The 21,271-nt window shown below is 31.6% G+C and overlaps 5 protein-coding genes across 5 annotated transcripts; 4 read left to right on the forward strand and 1 right to left on the reverse strand.

The window, feature by feature from the left end:
* Positions 1–1,565: 1,565 nt before the first annotated feature.
* LOC113856434 lies at positions 1,566–1,826 on the forward strand. Its single transcript, XM_027488250.1, has one exon. It carries the CDS (start codon positions 1,566–1,568, stop codon positions 1,824–1,826), a length of 261 nt encoding a protein of 86 aa, XP_027344051.1.
* A 1,183-nt stretch (positions 1,827–3,009) lies between these two features.
* Positions 3,010–3,528, forward strand: LOC113855368. The gene has a single exon (XM_027486989.1). The coding sequence runs from the start codon at positions 3,251–3,253 to the stop codon at positions 3,518–3,520; it is 270 nt and encodes an 89-aa protein (XP_027342790.1). The 5' UTR covers positions 3,010–3,250; the 3' UTR covers positions 3,521–3,528.
* A 6,985-nt stretch (positions 3,529–10,513) lies between these two features.
* On the forward strand, positions 10,514–14,044 carry LOC113854384 (vesicle-associated protein 4-1-like). The gene is made up of 8 exons (XM_027485340.1): positions 10,514–10,893; positions 11,044–11,114; positions 11,358–11,439; positions 11,558–11,676; positions 13,277–13,354; positions 13,435–13,554; positions 13,654–13,709; positions 13,796–14,044. The coding sequence occupies exons 1-8, from the start codon at positions 10,683–10,685 to the stop codon at positions 13,968–13,970; spliced, it is 912 nt and encodes a 303-aa protein (XP_027341141.1). The 5' UTR covers positions 10,514–10,682; the 3' UTR covers positions 13,971–14,044.
* On the reverse strand, positions 14,044–17,155 carry LOC113855479. Its single transcript, XM_027487125.1, has 2 exons — positions 16,721–17,155; positions 14,044–14,871 (listed from the first exon to the last, which is right to left on the reverse strand). The coding sequence occupies exons 1-2, from the start codon at positions 17,153–17,155 to the stop codon at positions 14,500–14,502; spliced, it is 807 nt and encodes a 268-aa protein (XP_027342926.1). The 3' UTR covers positions 14,044–14,499.
* A 2,021-nt stretch (positions 17,156–19,176) lies between these two features.
* Positions 19,177–20,025, forward strand: LOC113856425 (dynein light chain LC6, flagellar outer arm). Its single transcript, XM_027488225.1, has 2 exons — positions 19,177–19,423; positions 19,771–20,025. The coding sequence occupies exons 1-2, from the start codon at positions 19,286–19,288 to the stop codon at positions 19,960–19,962; spliced, it is 330 nt and encodes a 109-aa protein (XP_027344026.1). The 5' UTR covers positions 19,177–19,285; the 3' UTR covers positions 19,963–20,025.
* The last annotated feature ends 1,246 nt before the right edge of the window (positions 20,026–21,271 follow it).

Below are 21,271 nucleotides of genomic sequence, written 5' to 3' on the forward strand. Positions count from 1 at the left end.
ATACTTAAATTTTAATTTCAAAAATTAATATTATTAATAGCATATTATATCTATATCATATTTGAATTAAATTATGAGTTAACTCAAATATTGTATGAATAAATAATAAAATAAATTAACGTATTATTAATAGCAATATGAAATAAAATAAAAATAATTTCAGTAGGACTAGATTAAAAAATAAAAAAGGAGAGGTTAAATTAAAAAAAATGTAAAACTAAAATCTAATTTAAAGTTTTACAAAGACATTAAATCATTGTTTACGATATTACAAGATTTTCAAATACATATTTAAATTAAATTTAAAAAAAGAATTATACAAATAAAGACGCGTTAGAACGACCTAATAGCGAAGCTGGTTTAGCAAAAAAACAGTTGGCCATGTGTTCTTATTTTTCGGCGGCAGTCATTATTAAAATCCGCGGGATGAAGGAATGAAAGCATCAATTCTCTTTTCTTTTTATTTTTTGGTCTGAACCAAATACATTTAAAATTCATAGTTAAACTCTTAACACAAGTCAAAAATACACGCAGATCTATTTCACCTTTTAGTCACTTCAAGTCTTAAGTTTTCCTTTATTAATCTTTCTCCAAGATGGGGTCAATTTCAGTCATTTTCTTTCTTTTTTAATACAAATGTTATTAGTAGTGTATTTTTATATGATTACAAATGTTATAAACAACTAACCAGTGAGTCATAAGTACTAACAAGGGCCATTATCCTTTTGTTTCACCCAAAAAAATATTATTACTGTAAATAATGTGATTTTCACCTTCATACAAGGGAGGAAAACTTTTCCAGAACGTAGTGCGTATTTGATCATCTAGAGGATTTAAATTTAGTCTTAAAAAATCAAGCTCTTTACTATTTAAATTAGCAAACCTTAACAGATATCATAAATTTAAAAGGTAAGATTTATTTATAAATTTGGAAATTCAAATATTAATATTATTATTTTAATAAAAATATTTAATGTCAATCCGAGTCAAAATAAAGTGAACATTTTTCAAAAGCAAACCTTATAAATTTTAATTGCTCAACTGCTGATTCCTCGTCTTCCCCCAGTTTTCCTTTTGCCGACTTTGCAAAAGGTTTTTAGGCACAAACTCTGTACAAATACAGGCCGGAACATTGCCACTTGCCATACAGATTTTGAGCCTGTCATTGATGGCATTCAAAACCCGAAGAGCAATTTGAGTATATATACATACAAGTCCTTCGTTTTATTAAGAAAATTTCAAAATCAGAGTTTTAAATTTACAGTTCAAATAACCTTCCAATGAAGAAGCTAACACCCATTATTAACTAATTAATAAAGAAAGTTAAATAATAAATAGGTGGGGTCATGTGTCTTGTATGCTGAACCAATGATGGCATATCAGTACAAAAGTTGGCGTCTGGAATATCTAAGATTCACTTTCCCAATACTTGGCGCAAGGATTTCAACTGCACCTGGTTTTGTTTTCCTTTTAGTAATTCAGCCAAAACTACCTGTGGTTTCTCACACCCCTCTTTATCCACATATTTAAAAGGGTTGAAATGAGAATGAGGGAGCAAAAGCAACATGAGTGGCGCAACCAAATCATGGGTAGTGGCATCGAGCATTGGAGCAGTGGAGGCCTTGAAAGACCAGCTGGGGGTATGCAGATGGAACTATGCTTTGAGGTCATTACAGCAATATGCCAAGAACAATATCAGATCTTATAGTTTAGCTCCCAAATTTTCTTCTGCTGCAATTTCCAACAAGGTTGAAAGAACAAAGGAAGATTCTATGAGTAAAGTCATGGAATTCAATTGCTGGGGTCCCAGTACTACAAGGTTTTAGTTGTCTAAGGGGTTACCATTAGACGCTGAACAGTGTCTGCATATACAATCCGAATGTACCATTGTACTTTCTGTTGTAATACTTGTTAGTTGTCTTGTCATCTCCTCAGATTTTGCATCTGCTTCCTTCAATTATAGAAAATATAATTATATACGAAGAAAATGCAGGTCTATTTTCTCATCAGCTTTTCATTCTTTCGTCACCAAAAGGGTGTATTTTACTAGTAAAATACCAATATCAAAAATAAATGTAGATACATATGTGTATCATTTTGGAGCCAAATTCACATTCATTTTAAAAATTTATTATGATTAAATTCGAAGGATTTAATAGCGTAGGCAATTATTTTTAGATTAGTTTGTAGCAATAGATTTTCGTTAATGATATACTTAAAAACACTATTATAAGTTTTCAATTAAGTTTTTAATAAACGCATACATATGATGAGATGACTTATATTTGACTTTTATTTATGACGTGTTCTTTCTCTATAATGTAATTGTTTGGGGAAGAAAAAAAAATCTCCAGCAAGGAATATATAGCGTAATTTAATTATTAATTTAAAAGAGATTAATATAATTATTAATGAATGATATTCGTAATGTAGACAAAAAAAAATTTGTTGAAATTAGTCGACTCTCAATAATCTGTCAAGCCAATTCAAAGAGTTGAATAAATTGCCATTTTCATTTTAAAATATTCAACTATAAATATTTCAAAATTTAATTTTAAAATGTATCAAATTTTAAAATAGTGATACAGCATATTTTAAATTAATCATTTGAAGTTTTTACATTAATCTAATAATATTTGTGCAATATTTGAAAAAATAATAATTTTTCAAGAATTGTAATTTTAATCTTGTTGATTAAGTAAAGTGTCATTTACGAGTTAAATATGTTTTATATTTTATAAAAAATTATAATTATAATTTAAGCCTTAAATTAGGTTCTACTATGATTGATTGTCGTTTTTCAAAATCTAAGAAAACAATTGATATGGAATATTCGCTCCTGATTTTTTTACGTTACATGGAACTTCTAATGAAGAACCGAAGAAGAGTGGAACCACACATTTTTTTAGGTACATTATTTAATTAATTTTTGAATACATATATTATTATTAAATAAACTGCCGGTACCATGAATCTTGGTATGACCAAACAACAAAAGAAAACAACAACCGTGTGGATTTTGTACAAAGCTAGGATTGTGTCCCAAACAATGGGTGCAAGCTGCAATCGCCCCTGGTTTTGCTTCTCTGTGTCCCTTTCCACCCCAAACCAGCCTGTGGTTTAGTTCTAAACTCCCGTTAGTAAAAAATCACTTAACAACCCACTTATATATGGGAACCAACAAACACACCCACCCATCAAAACAACTTCTTAGTCACACCAATATTCAGATTCATCAAAAGCTATAACAATGAGTGCAGCCACCAGAGCTTGGATCGTGGCATCAAGCATAGGAGCAGTGGAGGCCTTGAAAGACCAATTGGGGGTGTGTAGGTGGAACTATGCTTTCAAGTCATTGCAGCAACACGCTAAGAACAACATCAGATCATACACTCAGGCCAAGAAATTGTCTTCTGCCTCTTCTGCTGCTGTTTCCAACAAGGTCAAGAGAACCAAGGAAGAGTCCATGAGGAAAGTCATGGAATTGAATTGCTGGGGTCCCAATACTGCAAGGTTTTAATGTGAATGAATGCCTATGTAATCTCAATAATTATTATGCTGCAAGTGACTACTTTGTAGCCCTGTCATCTTAGTATCTTGTGTATCTCATTGATTCATCCAAAATTTTGCCAATGATATGGTAAATGTATGACCCAATATAAAGAAAATTTAGGTCTACTTTTCATTTATTTTTTATCTGTTTATTTCAATTTTAATGATGTGAACATATGGATCCGCTAATATTTGTAGAGGGTAAATCCGGGTTAGTATGTTATACCTCTTATGGAGTATATCAAATAGAGGAAATGATAGAAGAGAACTTCCAAACTCACATCTAGACGAATGCTCACAAAGAAAAGGTTTGAATTTGCTGTGTCGGTTGTGGCTTGATCTAAACGATTTTTGTCTCCGATTAGTCATTTTGTTCATGGATTAAATCTCTAATACTCGGTGTTATGGGATATCTAGTGCTGTCAAAAATCAATGGATATAAATCATGATTCGTATTGTAATCATGGTCACGGTTGTGGAGCAAACACCTTGATATTAATTGCGTCAAATTGTGGACATATATGTGGTTTTGGAGATTCTATTATGTTTACAATTTTTTTCATGTTGCTTTGATCAAATTACTATATTCTGGTTGGAAAACAAATCAAGGATATAAACAATTAATAAAAACAAATCACATCAAATAATCAATCTAATTGTGACCTCATTTGCTGTCATTTTTTCAAATGAAGATGCTTTGGATTTCATCCTATTAACAATTTACGACATATGATTACTGTTTGTGTGAATGATGTGAGCAAAGTATAGAAAAACTTTGTTACTTCTCAAGGCAAAGACTAATCAATGAAGGATAAAATATACTTTACGTTATTTACAGATTATTGGCTATGATGCCAAATTTCTACATTAAAATTGGACATTAATCTGTTTACACATTCCACTCCTCAATATCCAGAACACCCTTCAGGGTTGAATCAATTAATCACTCGCTGATTTCATCGTTCAATATTTACATCATAATCAACAAATTTTCGACTAGATTTCAATCAACCAACCCATCAGAATCTCTTAAGATCAAGAAGTGGCTTTGACAATCCGATCAAATTGCCAATCCTTAGATTATGATCACAGTCAAAAAGAATCTTAAAGGATCTGAACTGGGGTAGCAATTTCAATAGGGCCTTGCAAGTTTTGGACATTGGAAGATCCTAAACTTTAGTAGATACTCACAAAACTATACTCCTCTGCATTTGCTCCTGAGTTCTGGTAATTACTTCAAAGATAATGATACTAATTTTGAATGTGTGTGACTATAATAGCAATGAAGAATAAGAAATTGAAGGCAAGTCAAATTTGCTTTTGTTTTCTAGCTGACCACCAAATGTTTTGCATAAAGATTAAGCATTTAAGGTTGAGCAACATTTACAAACCTTGACAACATAAAAAGGACTTTGGTAAAACATTGTTTGTGAAAGACAAATGAAGAACTTGGAAAGCATGACATGTGAACAAAAGAAACATCTGAGATCTAGTCAGGGATTCATTATTCTTCAAATTCAAGGTTCTAAGTTTGAGGCACCTTTGTGTCTGTTGGAATTTAGTTACACACATACGCATTAAGGAAACCTTATCCAGATCCTCACTCCATTCTATTCATCTGGAACCTCAGTCAATTGCAACCCAGCCTTCACCAGTCAATTGCAAAGTCTCTCTCTCATTGCAATTCTTGATGAATGATCGTTTTGGGGTTTATTTGTTGATTATGCGTCACATTTTAATCTATTTTGGTGTAAAGAATAGCTTTTAAGGAAAAAAAATTTCTTGCTGTAATTTTTCATCATGATTGATTGTTACTTCTAAACATCTAGTCTGCTTTATAACCTGTTTACGGTGAAAAATGACAATTGTAAACAAATAATCTAAAGATCAATCTGGGGACTGGATTTAGGTCCTCTTTGGGTTCTTTTAAATGTGTTGTTAACGTGATGCTCAAATTAACGGCGTAAAAGAGTATTAAGCAAGAATAGTGAATAATAAATAGGAAGAATTAAACCAAACATAGATGCTTTTACAAAAATGTAGTAAACAGGAAACAAACAGTGTACAAAGATACAAGCAACAAGCACTGAAATTAAAATGCAGAAAGGTAAATGCGGGAATGTAAAGGTGCTGGAATGTAAACGTACGACTCCTCACAACGGCCACCGTGGGTCTCCTTGTAACTGGTGTCTGGCGCGGTGCAAGGTTTCAGCGTCTCAGAGAGTTTAGGTGCGGTGTTTGGGTGCAAAAAGTCGTCCTCTGTGAAATAGTGCTTTGGGGTATTTATAGACATGAAGATCACCACAGTTTTCCTCCTTTTGCAGGCACTTCTTAGTAACTGACTTCAACTGTTGATGCTCACTATCCACGATTGCTTGTGATCGTGTTATTTGTTGGGGCTGTAACCGCTATCGCCTATGATCTCCTTTGCGTAGTGGTGAATGTTGATAACTACTGGTAACCGCTTTTGGATTTTTCAATACTCCTATCTTTCGAATATTTCTGAGAGAAATCTAGGAGACTCTTTTAATGTTATGGCTTATAATAGTTTCTTCTTGACTTCTCTTTTCGAGCCATCCTGGAGTTTTGAGAGCCTGTCTTGGTCTTGTGGACTTAGAACATTTTGCTCATTTCTGTTTTTCGAGCAATTCTGGAGGGACCCTGAAGCTCGACCAGATTTGTGGACTTAAAATATTTTCCTGTTAGACCTGTTTTTTGAGCAGTTTTGGGTGTCAGGGACTTGAAAACTCCTCAAAAAATCATCGGTTTTGTTGACTTGGAATATTTTCTTGCCAGTTCTATTTTTTGAGTAGTTTTGGGTGTCAGTGACTTAAAACTTCTCAAAACTTCTCGAAAAAGCCTTTAGTTTTGTGGTCTTAGAATATTTTCGTGTCTTTCAAGCAATTTAGAGAAGACTCAACAATGTGACAAAAATTTCCTAAAATAGCTCGAAATGTGTTCCTTTTAATTAAAACCAAAGATCTTCCAATATTCTCTTATATTCAGGTTTATCTTTGGCTCTTTCTTGACCCTCAAAACTTGTTGAAATGTAGTTTCTTTCAAGATGATTTTTAACTTAGAAAATTTTCCTTATCCCAAACATAACCTTAAAGATAAAATAAAGATTTTAGATTAAACTTCAACATTTATAATCATTCCATTTTCTAAAATGAAACAAAATAAAAAAATATTATATGTCAAACTTAATCAAATTACACATCTAATAATTGTTTAATCAAAACTAATTTTTATCAATATAACAATTGATTAATGTAATTATCATGATAATAATGTATATAAAATTTTAAATAATTTAGACATTTTTAAATATGTAATTCAATAAAATATCTTTATTTATATTCTAATAAGATATAATATGTTAAACTAATATAGAGTGATAAAGTATTGATTAGTTTTTAAATTATATAAAATAATAAGGATTAAGTTGATAACATTTATTTTTGATAAAAAAAATTATTAAATATATCATTTTAGTAAGTTTGACACCTTGCGTTATTTAATCATATCCCTTCTAAATACTATTTTTAAGAATTTTTTTATAGTTAAAAATATTAAAATATAAATAAATTTCATCTTTCTTGAAAGTAAAGTATATAGATAAAAGAAAATAATAAGAGAATAAAAAATATAGATTAATCAACTTTTAAGAAAAATAATATAACTTACTTTATTATATTTAGTGATTTTCAAAGTTAAACCATTAAAATATGAGATTCCCAAAATTAAGTTTTTTTTTAAATCCCAAAATTTATTTACACTAAACGTGTTTTAATTAATAACATAATTGAGTAGTTATACAACAGAGATTTGATACATGAGAATTTATTTATGAATTTAACTGAATTTATTTTAATCAAATGTGTAATTTTTTATATTTTAATAAAAATTATTAAAACAATCTCACAATAATCATAAATAATTTTTACAAATTGAAATAATTTTTTAATTTAAAACCAAATTTCACATATTTTTTTATCCCCTCTTTTTTTTTTCTTTTTCGTACCATATCATCTTTATATCTCATTTTTTTTAGTCTCTTTTTTTCCCGTTCATTTTGCTCTCTTCTTTCTACATACAAATAGAGGTATTCATTGTATTGAATAAATCTGATAAATTAAACAATTGATTTGGTTCAACTTTTTTACAAAATTCAGTCTAACGTGAATAAACTAAACCAATTAAACTTTTATGATAGAATTAAACATTGAATTGGTTTGTTTCAAATTCGTTATTGAACTTTTAAAATTTTGAATCAAATTGATTCAAAACTGGTTTTAAATTCTCATATAAAATGGAATCAAATCAACCCATCTGCACCCTACTCAAAAGAGTAAAATAAACACTCAAACTAAATCGCTTTTTTTTCTTAACATTCATACTACACCATAAGAGTACAGCTTCAACTGATTCAGAGGCAGGGTTGGTTGATCGGGAAGCATATTTACCTCCCACGTTCACTTACACGATAAGGTGAAAATAAAATCAACAAACCCAAAGATTTAAAATCTAAAACCAAAAAGAAGAAGAAGAAAGAAAAATAATCTAAGACCAAGAGGGTCCCCAACAAATCAAGTGTAACATATTCTCAGTTTTCTCCATCTTCCTCTTTTCATCAACGTTGCACATTTTGGACTGCGTTGCAATATTAGAATCAACGAGGCACATACCACTATTGCCCTTATTGCAACAATGTTCTGCCACCGTAACATTTCGCTTTTCCGGCAACAATTTTTTGAATGCCCTCTCCGATTTGCACACTCTCCTATTACCATTCATCGTTCTCCCTTTTTTCTTAACCAAGGCTCCAATATATATTCACGAAATAACGAACAATAAAAGTACAAATGTGCTAGGGAGTGTCTTCAAACATTGATCACTTGGGAAACGAACATGTCTTTCTTGAAATATTATATTGCTAGAGAAGGTTTATATACATGATACAATAATAACATTTTTATTTTTATTTTTCTGTCTCGAATTTTCCTGGGAAAGTGACTCTTTTTGAAACCGGGGTTCAGCTCCCAGATTTTGTAACACCCGGTTTTGTAATTCCAGCAAATTTTTTTGTCCTTGTTTCTTTACGGCAAAAGCTAACCTGTCCTGACAAAGTTAATTACAATAAGGTATCGACGAAGACCCTTTTGTAACCTTCATCATGGGATGAACATTATGGGTTGTTTTATTTTGTATAGATACAAAGATGTGCCTTAATTTGAAACCTCGTTGATGTAACCTCACGCAGCTCCTGATTTGGTAACATGGAATTTGTAATCCAACTAATTTTCTTGCCCTTGGTTTTTTGGTGGTATAGCAGAAACTAGCACCTAATAAAGGAGAGTGTTTCAGTGCCGATTGATTTATAATCTGATAGAACAAAGCCAAGTTAATGAGAAGCACCTTAATGGGACATGGATTTTTATTTTATTATTTAAAAAATATCGTGGACATGTGAACCTTGGTGTGTGTTAGGAGCAACATTTTCTGATACCACCAAATGCAAAACCAAACCTCGTCTCTTCATAGATTTGTAATGGATCGGGCCTTGTTATTATTTTTATTGTGGAAGAAAATGAAGACACTTGAAACTGGGCTAGTCTGTTTGAAAGTTGAAATCCAATAAGAGGAACCGGAATTGATATTTTGTAAAAAGGGAAAATTGACATTAATAGGAGAGAGTGGTAATGATAAAGTGGAGTAATAATCACAGGCTAACAGGTATATTCATTTAATGGGAAACAAAAAGGGTGAAAGTGGATTCATTGGTTGAAGAATAGAAAGAAGGAAAATAATAGGGGAAATCGTTCTTTGTGATAAAGCAAAGGAATGTCATAATAATTCCCATAATGAATTTCCCAACGAACAACAAACCCACACCAACAAACCTAGCCCACATTTGTTAATGCTCCCTACATCAAGCCTCACCTAACTTAATCTCCCATCATTAATACCTTCACCCTTCAATCCTAACCCAAACCCATGCCTTGTTTGCTCTAAGGATTTGACCCTTTCAGTAATATTTATCTTTAATTAACAACATATTCTCTTATTCAAGAAAGATAGAAATACCTTTTTTAAATACAAATTTTAATATTTTTTATTAGAGGAAGACTTGCATTATTTTTTTATTTTTTAAATAAAATTTAATCAATGGTAAAAATATATTTAAAAGATTATTTGCTATTTTTTTATTATTTGATTATCATTTTTTAACTTTAATTTTTATGATTTATTTTAATTATTTAATAATAATTTTTTTAAAAAATATTTATTATACTTAGCTTGTTCAACATTACACATTATAATAAATTATTAAATAGAATTTTTTATTAAAATTATAATATTTAATATTATTAATATATTAAATTTTCTAATTTTTTATAAAATTCTGTTTTATAAACATTTTGATCAGATTATTATTACACAAATTAAAAATTATATAATAATAATAATAATTTAATAAAACATTATTATTGTAAATTATTTAAACTCAGGTATAACTTGATTGACTAATTATAAATAAAGTTTTGTTAATTTCAGTCCTTAACACAAATTTAAGTATCTAAAAATAAAAAATATTTATAAAAAATATACAGTTATTATATTAAAATTATAAAAATATAATAAATATTTTTTTAATAAAATTTTATTATTATTAAAGAAATTAAGGTTAATAAAATAATTGTAAATAAATGTTACGAATCAGTATTCTAATTCTAATAATGAAAGTGTTGAATATAGCATTAAAAGGAAGACATTGTTATCAACATATGTTACCCTAATTAGAAGCAACTTTTTGGATATTTAAATTCAAAATTTATAATAGTATTAATATTACTACATAAAAATTCCAACTTTAATGTAGTTGAATAAATGGTGAAGAGCGTGTGCATTAAATAAAACGAACGCTACCTGAAGGACACGTTGCGAGTGCAGGGGCGTCGGCATAAAGTCGTTGACAGTCGAACACAAACTCTCACTTCTTCTCCCTCTTCGCTTTCTTCTGCAACATTCCAACCTCAATAATCCAATTCCTAAACAAAACGCTGCGTTTTGCATTCAATTTCAATTCCTCACCGGAGCCCCTAACTCCATCACTTGCCGGCGATACCATGGCCATCGCCGGCCGCCATAAGCCGAGCTCCGACGTGAAGCTCTTCAGGCTATGCCCCTTCTGGAGTTCGGGGAACGCTTTTTCGCCACAGAACCACTCCGAAGGGAACGCTAAGAGGTCATCCAAAACGGTGTCGTCTGTTGCAAGGTCGTTGCTACCTCCTCGGCGGAGACTCCGTCTCGATCCTTCCAATTACCTCTACTTTCCATGTAAAGCCATTCGGATTCTGATTTCCATCGCATTTCTATGTTTCGTTTTGTTCTTTGCGGTGCTTTTCTTTCTCAATTCGTTGTTTCTTGTGCCGTGTTTGCTAATTTTAATTGTTAGTGCTGAAATTTTGATTTCTCGTTGTTGTGAAGATGAACCGGGGAGGCAGGTTCGAAGTGCGGTTCGGTTAAAGAACACTAGCAAGTCTCACGTTGCTTTCAAGGTGTGTGGATTTTGCTGGTTTTCAATTGTTGCGGTTAACGATGCATGAAACTCCAACATTGCAGGATAACGTGTTGAAATTTGAATATAAAACGGTTTATTATATCATATATCGTTTAGTTTCATGTGTTTCTAAAGTTGAAACAACGTTCGGTTCTGTTTTATTTTTACGTATGAAAATTTGCATTTACTCATAGTTGGTGACTTTTTCTAATGGATTTCTTAACTCTTATTGTAATTTCAGTTTCAAACTACGGCGCCGAAGAGTTGTTACATGCGGCCTCCTGGTGGCATTCTTGCTCCTGGGGAAAGTTTGATTGCAACTGGTAATTTTTTTAATCCGTATGTTGTTTTTGGAAATTTCATTTGTCGTCTTGTTAGTGTTTTTTTTTTTTTTTTTTTTGGTGTTATATATTAATGTTACTTTCCAAATTTGGTGCTCAGTGTTTAAGTTTGTGGAGCAACCTGAAAACAATGAAAAGTTGTCGGATCAGAAGAACAAGGTCAAGTTCAAAATCATGAGTCTCAAAGTGAAAGAAGGAGTGGACTATGTACCTGAGCTGGTATGTCTGATACCTTCTGATATAGTATTATATAGAATATCTCAATGAAGAGAGAGAGAGAGAGAGAGTTTCTTCCTAGTTTGTACTTTCTTTTTATTCTGTTGGCTAATTTGTGAAACCTATGATATAAAAGAAAGTTGAGTAATTTCTGCTAAAACCAGTAAATCTGTATCATCAAATTCAAACTTGATTGCCCAGAAGTAAAAAGGAGAAAACAAATTTAGTAGTTTTATTTGTTTTGAATTTACTACTATAATTGGAGATTTGTCAAATGCTGACACTTTTTTCAAAGGTTATGTTTCATAACTTTATACGGCTACTACAACACTTCATGGGGCATTTGATTGAATAGCTAATTAGCAATCGTGATTATAATGGTTACAAACTGGTTTATGCCAATTTGAAGTCTCACAACAGTTTTGAAAGAGATTACAGGATCTGAAATTAATTTGGTTAGAAAAAGATGTACTTGAATTCTCTGACACATCTTAACCCCTTATAATTAATGCACTAGCAAGACAACATGTTAGTAGGAATCCATTAATGAGGTTGAATCACTGTAGGGTAGATGCTATGGCTTTGCTCAAAAGAAGTTTGTACGGTATGAATGAGTCTTGATTGTCAAACCAATACTTCCTAACAGTTTCAAACAATTAATTTCTCTCAGCAGCAAATTCTTAGAAAAACTAGGTTTGTAGATAGCCTTTACTTTATAGTTGAATTTTTTAGGTGCATAATGATAGTTTATTGCTTGGAAGAATTCAATTTGATATTATCTATATCATCGACTGCCAAATATCTCAAGCTATATAGTTCTCTCCCTTAAAGCCATTTGTGGAGCATGGATTGTGTTTCTTTAAGATAGGAAGAATCGATACAGAACTTGGGTTACATGGTAATATTTGCCTGCTTCTTAGTTCTTTAGAATGGAAGCAGGATTCTTTGGGAAATTAGGAGAAGTCATAATGCACAGGCATTTCAAAACTCTGGCTAGTGAATATGCTTTAAATAGTAGACAAAACCTATGTTCATTACAAAGAATTTATATCTATGGATTTGGAAGTTGGGTGGATTAAATGCATTTTCTTTTGTCAACTGCTTGGTCCTCCTTGTACTAAATCTATGTTGTATTGGGCGAATTGAGCCATCCCTACTCAGTAGAATAACTGGAGAAAAGTGGAGATGAAGGGGGTGTAATAGTGGAAAGTAGAGGCTGGCAGAGAACAAGCGGAGAGAGTAGAACAAAAATGGTGAGACTGTACGTAAAATCCAGAGATGAGAAAATACACAAGCAATTTTTTATAATACTGTTGGTTATTCATGCTCGATTTCCTTGTATGGAAAAGTTCTATTATATTATTCCATATGTAGGACACAAAATTGTATAGGTTTGCTATCGGCCCTATGACATTAATATATGCCAGGAAAACTGAACTTCAAAATCTGTTTAGGATTATTTTTTGACAAATAATCGTATATAGTATCAGCTTATGCTGCATTGATTATAGCTTGTTTCATTTATTCATGCTTTTTGACTATATTTTAAAGGTTACCGGTTAATGATAAGAATAAATTTGGTCATCGGGCTTGTGTCTTGCAGTTTGATGAAGAAAAGGATCTAGTGACAGTGGAACGAATCTTGAGGGTTGTGTTTATAGATCCAGAACGGTCAAGTCCTGTAAGTCAAACTTTCCTGCTAATTGTCCTAGTACAGGTCCAAAGGATTGATGTGCATTAATGACAGTCTGGTCTTTTTAGGCTTTGGATAAATTGAAAAGACAGTTGGCTGAAGCTGATGCTGCCCTTGAAGCTCGGAAGAAGCCTCCTGCAGAGGCAGGTCCTCGAGTTGTTGCTGAAGGGCTTGTAATTGACGAATGGGTACGTATAATGTTGAGCATAGAGTTGTCCATTTCAATCTTTTTTTTAATATATTTTCATTATTTACATCCTAAATTGTCTGTCGCTTAATGTTTATAGAAAGAAAGAAGGGAGAAGTACCTGGCCCGCCAACAAGTTCAAGCAGTAGATTCAGTGTAATACGCAATTTGTTCTTCCAGCTAATTCTTTTCTTTTGGGGGAAACATTAATCAAGATATCTTTGTTATGCTACTGTTGCCAGCAACATTGGATTTGCTTCGAAAGACCTGTTGCGGGACTTGGTTGGTAGCCTATCGGTAGTTTCAGAACACAATCTGATGGGGAAAAAATATTCGTTGTATGATTGTCAAAATTCTTGTTCTTTGGAGGAACAGTCTGACTTGTACATAGTAGAGTTTGCTTGTTTTGTAAAATAAATGCATTTCCTCACTGCCATCTACCTGTGAAATAATGTTGAAATGACAGATTATTCATGACAAAGTCATTTTTCTGCATCTTTGTTATGATCAAACATAGGTCATCATAGAATTGTTTTGCACACTAGCTACTCGCTCCTCCTTCTCCCCTCCACCCAACGCATGCATCTTATGGTGCTTTTTAAAAGTGGATGAATTTCTTTTAATTTCTCAAAACCTAAGCTACTTCTATTCGGTGTATGTTTAGCGTCCTATCTTGGGTATTACTGAAAATAATGATCGTGTAATAGATCAATTAAATAAAATGGGACGTTGGTAGCCACCAAAGAGGGCAAGCCAACTGATTCGCCAATGATGCGCAATCGAATCTAGCAGACAACTAGCGTAACGTGTCTCCAATATAGGAAGAAACAAACTATATGCTGTGTTTCAGGTACAACAAAGTAGGCCACAATTTCAATTTTTCTCTCCAATATTACGTTAAAACAGAACTCGTCCTGTACATATATATCATCACTTAAAAAACTAATTACTGAGTATCACATATATCATCAGGAATCTGAAAATTCTGAGAACCAAAAATTTCATGAGAGCTGCTTTCAACAAATACCGCCAGGCCACACCTGCTGCAGTTGAATGTATCCCACAGGGAAAAACTAACTGTTCCCGATATTGTCTTCTTAGCAGGGTGGTCTTTGACAGTGCAGAGCTTTTCGAGTTTTCTAACAACATAGTCATTGGATAGAACACGCCCTTTGTTTTCCCCTCTTGGACAGTCAGTAACCAAACCAGTTTCGTATAGTGCTACCATTATATCTGCACCATCACAGTCCACCTTGCTCCTCAATGCTCCATTTAGGGTGACTTCCAAAAAATCTGATGTAGGCCTATTGAAAGTTGCCTGCTAGCAAACAATTTTGTTCAACTGTTAAAAACTTGATACGCAAATGTTAACCAATATCCGTAAGCTATTCATTAAGAAATCAAAAGCAGAATTTTTATTGATCTTGTTAACTTCATTCTTTAAGATTGAATTTAAGTAATTCATAACAATAAAATTTTATTAAAAATAAAAATATAATAAACATCTCAATTTTTAATAAAATCTTATTACTATTAGTTTGACTCCTTTAGCACCTAAATTCACAACTTAGCTAAAAGCCTAAAACAACGAGAATAAACAAGAAAGTTAGAATAAAAAAAAAGCCAAAAAGAATGCCCCACCACCAGTTGCTAATGTATTAACCTATTATTATTATTTTTTTTATTTTAATTTTAAGATCAATTCATTCTTTTTTGCAGAAAAATTCACGACCTTTACGTAAAATGCTTATATTAATACTACCAATTTCTTTTTTAATAAAAAAAAAAAAGATGAAAATCCAGAACGATCCCACTATTACTTTCTAAAACAGGCTTTGTGGCAGCGTAGCATTTGTTTTCTTCCTTTTAAACTAATCATAAAAATTAGAAACGAATAATAGAGAATGTAGTGCAGCATTCAAGGCCTAATGATAGAACACTTCCATAGCACACCAAGAAAACGTTAGTCTCCCCCCCTAGTTTATCTTCTAACACTAAAATAACACCATGATCATAAACTTCTTCATCAGTATGTTTGGATTAGACTTTGGTAACATTGATTAAAAAAAATTAATGACAAAATACTTTAAACTTGAAAATGATGTTTAATTGTTAATTTTTAATTTATCAAATAATAAAGCTTTTTGTTTTTTACAAACGGACATTTGCGGTGAAACAATCATGTTAGAAGTTGTTTGCAATGCTTTGTGTCAAATAAAAAAATGTTGTAGCATACTCGCAGAGGTCAACTCCTAAAGAACAGTTCATTTTTAAGCAGTGAGATTCCACTCGGATATACATCCACAAACACAAGTATTCGAAAAATTCCTTAGGATGAAAAATCTTCTTTGTATTACAATATAAATTATCATTACTACATGAAATTAGAATCTTCACTTAATCTACAAACAAAAGGTTAACACACTCTTTAAAGAACCATTTTTAGCACATTTTTTTTTAAATAATGAGTATATAAGTCAATCTCTTTATAAACTCTTAACTTGCTTATATCCTATTATATGTGGGACTCAACTCATATTTTATATTGGCTCCCTCACAAGTCTTTTTAGACTCCACATTTTCCACATGTGGATGCTACTAGCTCTTTGTTAGGGCTCATCTAATGTTACTATTTCTTTTATGATACACTTTTAACCACGTTTCTATCTAATGTTGTTGTTTCCTCTATGATGCACTTCCAGCCACGTTTTGAATTAGTCATTTGGATTGACCTAACTTTAATATCACTATTAAGTTAGAGGAGCATTTAAGTAGGGAACCTTATAATGAGTAGGACGCCACAATACAACCACAAAACCTTAAGATAATAGGTATATGAGTCTATCTCTTTATAAACTATTAACTTGCTCATATCTCATTTCATGTAAGACTCAATTCACACTTGATTCTAACAATTTAATTTACAAGCTCCAATCACCCTAAAAATATTTAGCTTTAAGATTAATATTTGCCGGAATCTAAAGCTTTAAAAATATTTCCACTATCTTATATTAGCTTTCAAAATGTAAATTTGAACAAAAACAAGGAAATTATAGAACAATAGAAAACAGTTTATAAAAAACAAGAAGAGAAAAAAGCATAGAAGTAATGCATGCATGATGCATGTGGTAATAAAAGAATAAAGGGAAGAATATTAGAAAACTGACCTGGAAGCGGGGCGCAGGGAACCTAGGAGCAGAGGAGATGGCAGATATGAGGGTATTCTCGTCATTTAAAAGGATTTGGGCCTTGCCTTGTACTACAACCTGTGGGGTAAACAAAGTGTCAAGCCCAAGGGCCTCAACATAGGCCTTCTGTCTAACGGTCCACTGGCTGGACCCAAATGGGTCCCTCCAGCCCATGTAATCCCAATAGTCCACGTGGAAGGCCAACAGCACCACCGGCCCTGCCAGCTGGAAGTCACCTCTCCCCAACCGAGAGAACAGAAGGTCCGCCGCCGGCGATGTGGGACACCCCTGCGACGTGAACATCTCCACCAGCACCGGTCCCTCACCCTCCGCCGCCTCTTCGGCCGCGCCGTTTCCGTCGTGAGGGGCTCCGGCGTGCTTGTGGCGGAAGCATGACCAGAGGCGAGGCGCCATTGGTTGGAGAAGGAGAGAATGGGAATGGTGAGGGTAGAAGATGAAAGGAACGGAGGGTGGAGAAAGAAAAGGGGCGAAGAAAATGGTGAGAGATGTTTTAATGGTTTTTACAAGCACTGCTATTAATATGTACAAGGTTTCATGTTTGTGATGCAACGTTGTATGTGTTAACGGAAAACGAAAGCAACAAATCAGATTACCGGTTTTTCTGTTAAAACTTACAATAACTAAATCTTGTCTTTCTTTAGATTACATGTCTACGTGGAAAACAATACCAAGATTAAATATTAAACCTTGCGCTCATCTTTGGCAAGGTGTATCTTATCAACCCAATCCAAACTATACTAAAATTAACAATTTGGTTTACATAATTGATCAATATATTTAATTTTAAAAATAATCAAATAAAATCTTTAAATATTGAATAATATTTATATTTTAATGTGCAATTTTTTTTATAAAATCTATTATTTGAGTATAAATTAAATTTTTTAAACATTGATGGATTGATTAAATATAATTTGAAAATCGTAAGATTTTACATATAAAGATTTTTCTATGTTTTTTTCATTTTTAAGTACATTTTTAATTATCTAATTTGAATCAATCTATTCATCAAATCGGGTTAATTTAGGTCATATGTCAATATATTTTAACTAAACTTACGATCAACCCTAATTAAATCATTTTATTTCAGAAGAATTTTGATTTTTAATACCTATTTTTAATAATTTTATATCATTTTTATTTTTTATTGTATCATCCATTAAATTTTTATTATTTTATTTCACTTTTTTCAGGCAAAATTATATTATTCACTCTCTAAATTTAAGTGAAGTTTAAATTAGTCTTCTACGTTTAGTTTTAATTTTACTTTAGTTCTCTAATTGTTTTTAATTTCATTTAATTCTCTATTTTTTAATCTAAATTATACAAATTAAAACTTTACTTAAGCATAGATAACAAAAAATATAATTTATCCTTTTTTATATTTCTCTTCACTCTCAAAAATTAACTTAAAAAAACCATTTTATTCGCAGTAAATATGAGACAATTTAACGCCCACAACGTCCAATATAAAAAAAAACACTAAGCTAAATACGAAGATATAACAAGGAATGAATATTTGTAATTTTGAAATGAAAAAAGTGTATTTTATAACGAAAAGGTAAGGTTAAAATGCAAACATGAATGAATAATATTCCTGTGCTAAACTCATGCCAAAATTCATTTAGCTAGTAGTAGCCCAAATAACCATCGTGTCATGAATATCCAAGCGAGCACCTTATGTGGTCCTATTCATCAAAATATATGAGTAAATATTGAATTCACAATATATAATGTGAATTATTGTATTTCTTCACTTCTGCCCAAAATTTTCAAACCAACTAAAGCATAGTTATAAGTGAACTATTTGATGAAGTGCCCGAGCACAAATTATAATTTCAAAATCAACATCAAGTCATTTTTCGAAATGAAATGTGTAAAATATTATACATTTCCATCGTTAATTTAATTGCTTGAGTTGAAGTAGCTTGGATTTATATATACTTGCTGTCTATTTTTGGTCCGAAGTTTCTCCATTATTAGAATGAAATTTCTGCCACGAACACCAGCCAAAATGTCACAAATCTAACAGACAATAATAAGAACTAGACAAATTACTAGAGCTCCACCTTACCTTGCGACAAGACTCAATGGCCAAATCGCACCGACAAAGCCACATATTATAGAACACGTGTACAACATTATCTAGGATTTGCAAGTGTACGTACGTAACTTTATCCTGAGTTATCTCTACCAAATAATATTGACAACGTTGCTTGTCCATGTTCCATAAAGGATAATAGCGCCAAACTTGATCCACGGTAATTATATAATCACATGGTAAAATAAAAGGGCTATTTTCATGGAATCTTTTGGTGGCCACACGTGGGTGATCCACTAGCACCACCCTTGTTAATATATATTTAAATCTCCACCACCGCCACCTTACCTTTTTAATCCCCATTTCACAACCTACTAGAAGCAGCTCATTTTGCTCTGTAACTCCCCCTTTTCAGCACCATACTCATTCTTCTTTCATTTCCAATATACTATTTGTTGCGGTGAATTTAACTGTAGTTCACCATGCTAGAAGGCAAGGCAGTGATTGGTGAGACAGACATGCTTCAAAACATGCAGCAAGATGCCCTGAATTTAGCATCAAAAGCATTGGATTTCTTCGATGTCACTGAGGCCATTGACATAGCCCGGTTTATCAAGAAGGTAAAATCTTAAAAGGCTAGCTCTAGCAGTGTTATGAGCTAGTTTAATGATTTTTTGTAAGATAAATATATAAAATGAATAGGAAGAAATATGAATTAATTTTTTTCTAAGTTAAAATTAATTAATTTCTACATTTTAACTTTTTTTAAAAGTTCTTTATTCGTTTAATTCTTCTAAAGGGAAGATATATAAAATGACTTTAATTTATAAGAAAAAATTAATTAATTTTACTTTATTTTTTTATTTTTATCTGAAATAAATAGTTATTGAAAATTTTATCTACCTAACAAGCAAGAAGTTCTTTGTAAGTTGATTCTTTGAAACATTTTTGTGTGATGTTATGGCAGGAATTTGATAGACTGTATGGACCTGGTTGGCAATGCATTGTAGGTACTGATTTTGGTTCATTTGTGACACATTGCTGTGGCTGCTTTATCCATTTCTGTATAGGCAGCTTGGCCATTTTGCTCTTCAGGGGTTCCGCTGCTCCAGAGGCACAGGAACATCAGTTCTCAACATTAGCAGCAGCTAAGGCATAACATTCATTTCCTTGTACATATTTATCTATTCCTTTCCGATGTAATTAAGGTGATGAAGATCTTAGACGTAAAGTTCCAATAACTTATATAATTCATTGTGTAAATTTCCGATATATTATTGTAAATTTGGTGTTATACACTTGCTACCTCGCCCTTATGCTTTTAGTTTTGATTAGTAAAATGAAATTTTTTAAATTTTAACGAACGAAACTAGTGAACCAGAGTTAACTCAATATGCAAATATTGCTCAAGTCTAGCATAACCAGAGTTAACTCAAGAAAAAAAAAATCTAAATTTTATAAAGCGCTTAAATGGCGGGAGATATTTTACTCATGAACTATTTTCACTAATTTCCTAGTTCAATCATTCGTTGCTGGATAAACATTTACTTGAAATGGGCACAAAAATCTATACAAATCACTGAAGAAACTTGTTTGCAAAACATAGCAAATCTCATAAATTAATATATATATATATATATATATATATATATATATATAATTTTAAATATTAGTATTTAAAATTAAGAGTTGTCACTAACTTCAGTTTTTGTCATAAAAAAATGTTAAATAGTGATAACAAAGAAACTTTAGAAAAATGTTAACATTTATTTTTAAGGTTGATTTTGAGTAATAGAAAGTGGTAAGTTCCTTTTTCTTTGTAAAAAACCTATCACATGAAAAATATAAAAGTGTAGTAGTTATTTCATTTTTAGTAAAAAAATTATCAAGTTTACATATTAAACAAATAATTAAAGAAGATATTCATCGTTTCTAAGAATAAATATTTAAAATCAAGTATAGAATAAATATTTTATACATCTAGTTATTTTTGTATTGCGCACCACTTTTTTTAACAAATTAAGCACACCATATCCTTTTTCCCCAATTATACATTATTCGATTATAAATTGCCATTTACCTAAAATATTTAAAGGCAGCGTTTCTTTTTTACTTATTTAGGCCCAAGGGCCTTGATCTCCATATCAATTACTGAGTTGGATCCAATGCCAGATCCACGCAGCTATATGCTAGCTCTAGCTCTTAGGCCCATGAAACCGGTAACTCAAACCCAACAACACACAACAATTCAGATTTCTTTTAAGAATTAATATTAATAAGCTCCTGGCAAAAAAAATGTCTATGAAAAGGAATTAATATAAATAATTTATACTTAATTAATCGATTAATTTTGAGTGATTTTAATAATAATAACGTATGATTTATATAATTAAAGATAAAATTTAATTATTATATACTTAATTAGTTTGCCACTGTCGCATCTTTATATGACCACGTTGTATTATATA

This window comes from Abrus precatorius, unplaced genomic scaffold (assembly GCF_003935025.1).
Source record: "Abrus precatorius isolate BTA unplaced genomic scaffold, Abrus_2018 Scaffold11, whole genome shotgun sequence".
In the NCBI taxonomy this organism is placed as follows: Eukaryota; Viridiplantae; Streptophyta; class Magnoliopsida; order Fabales; family Fabaceae; genus Abrus; species Abrus precatorius.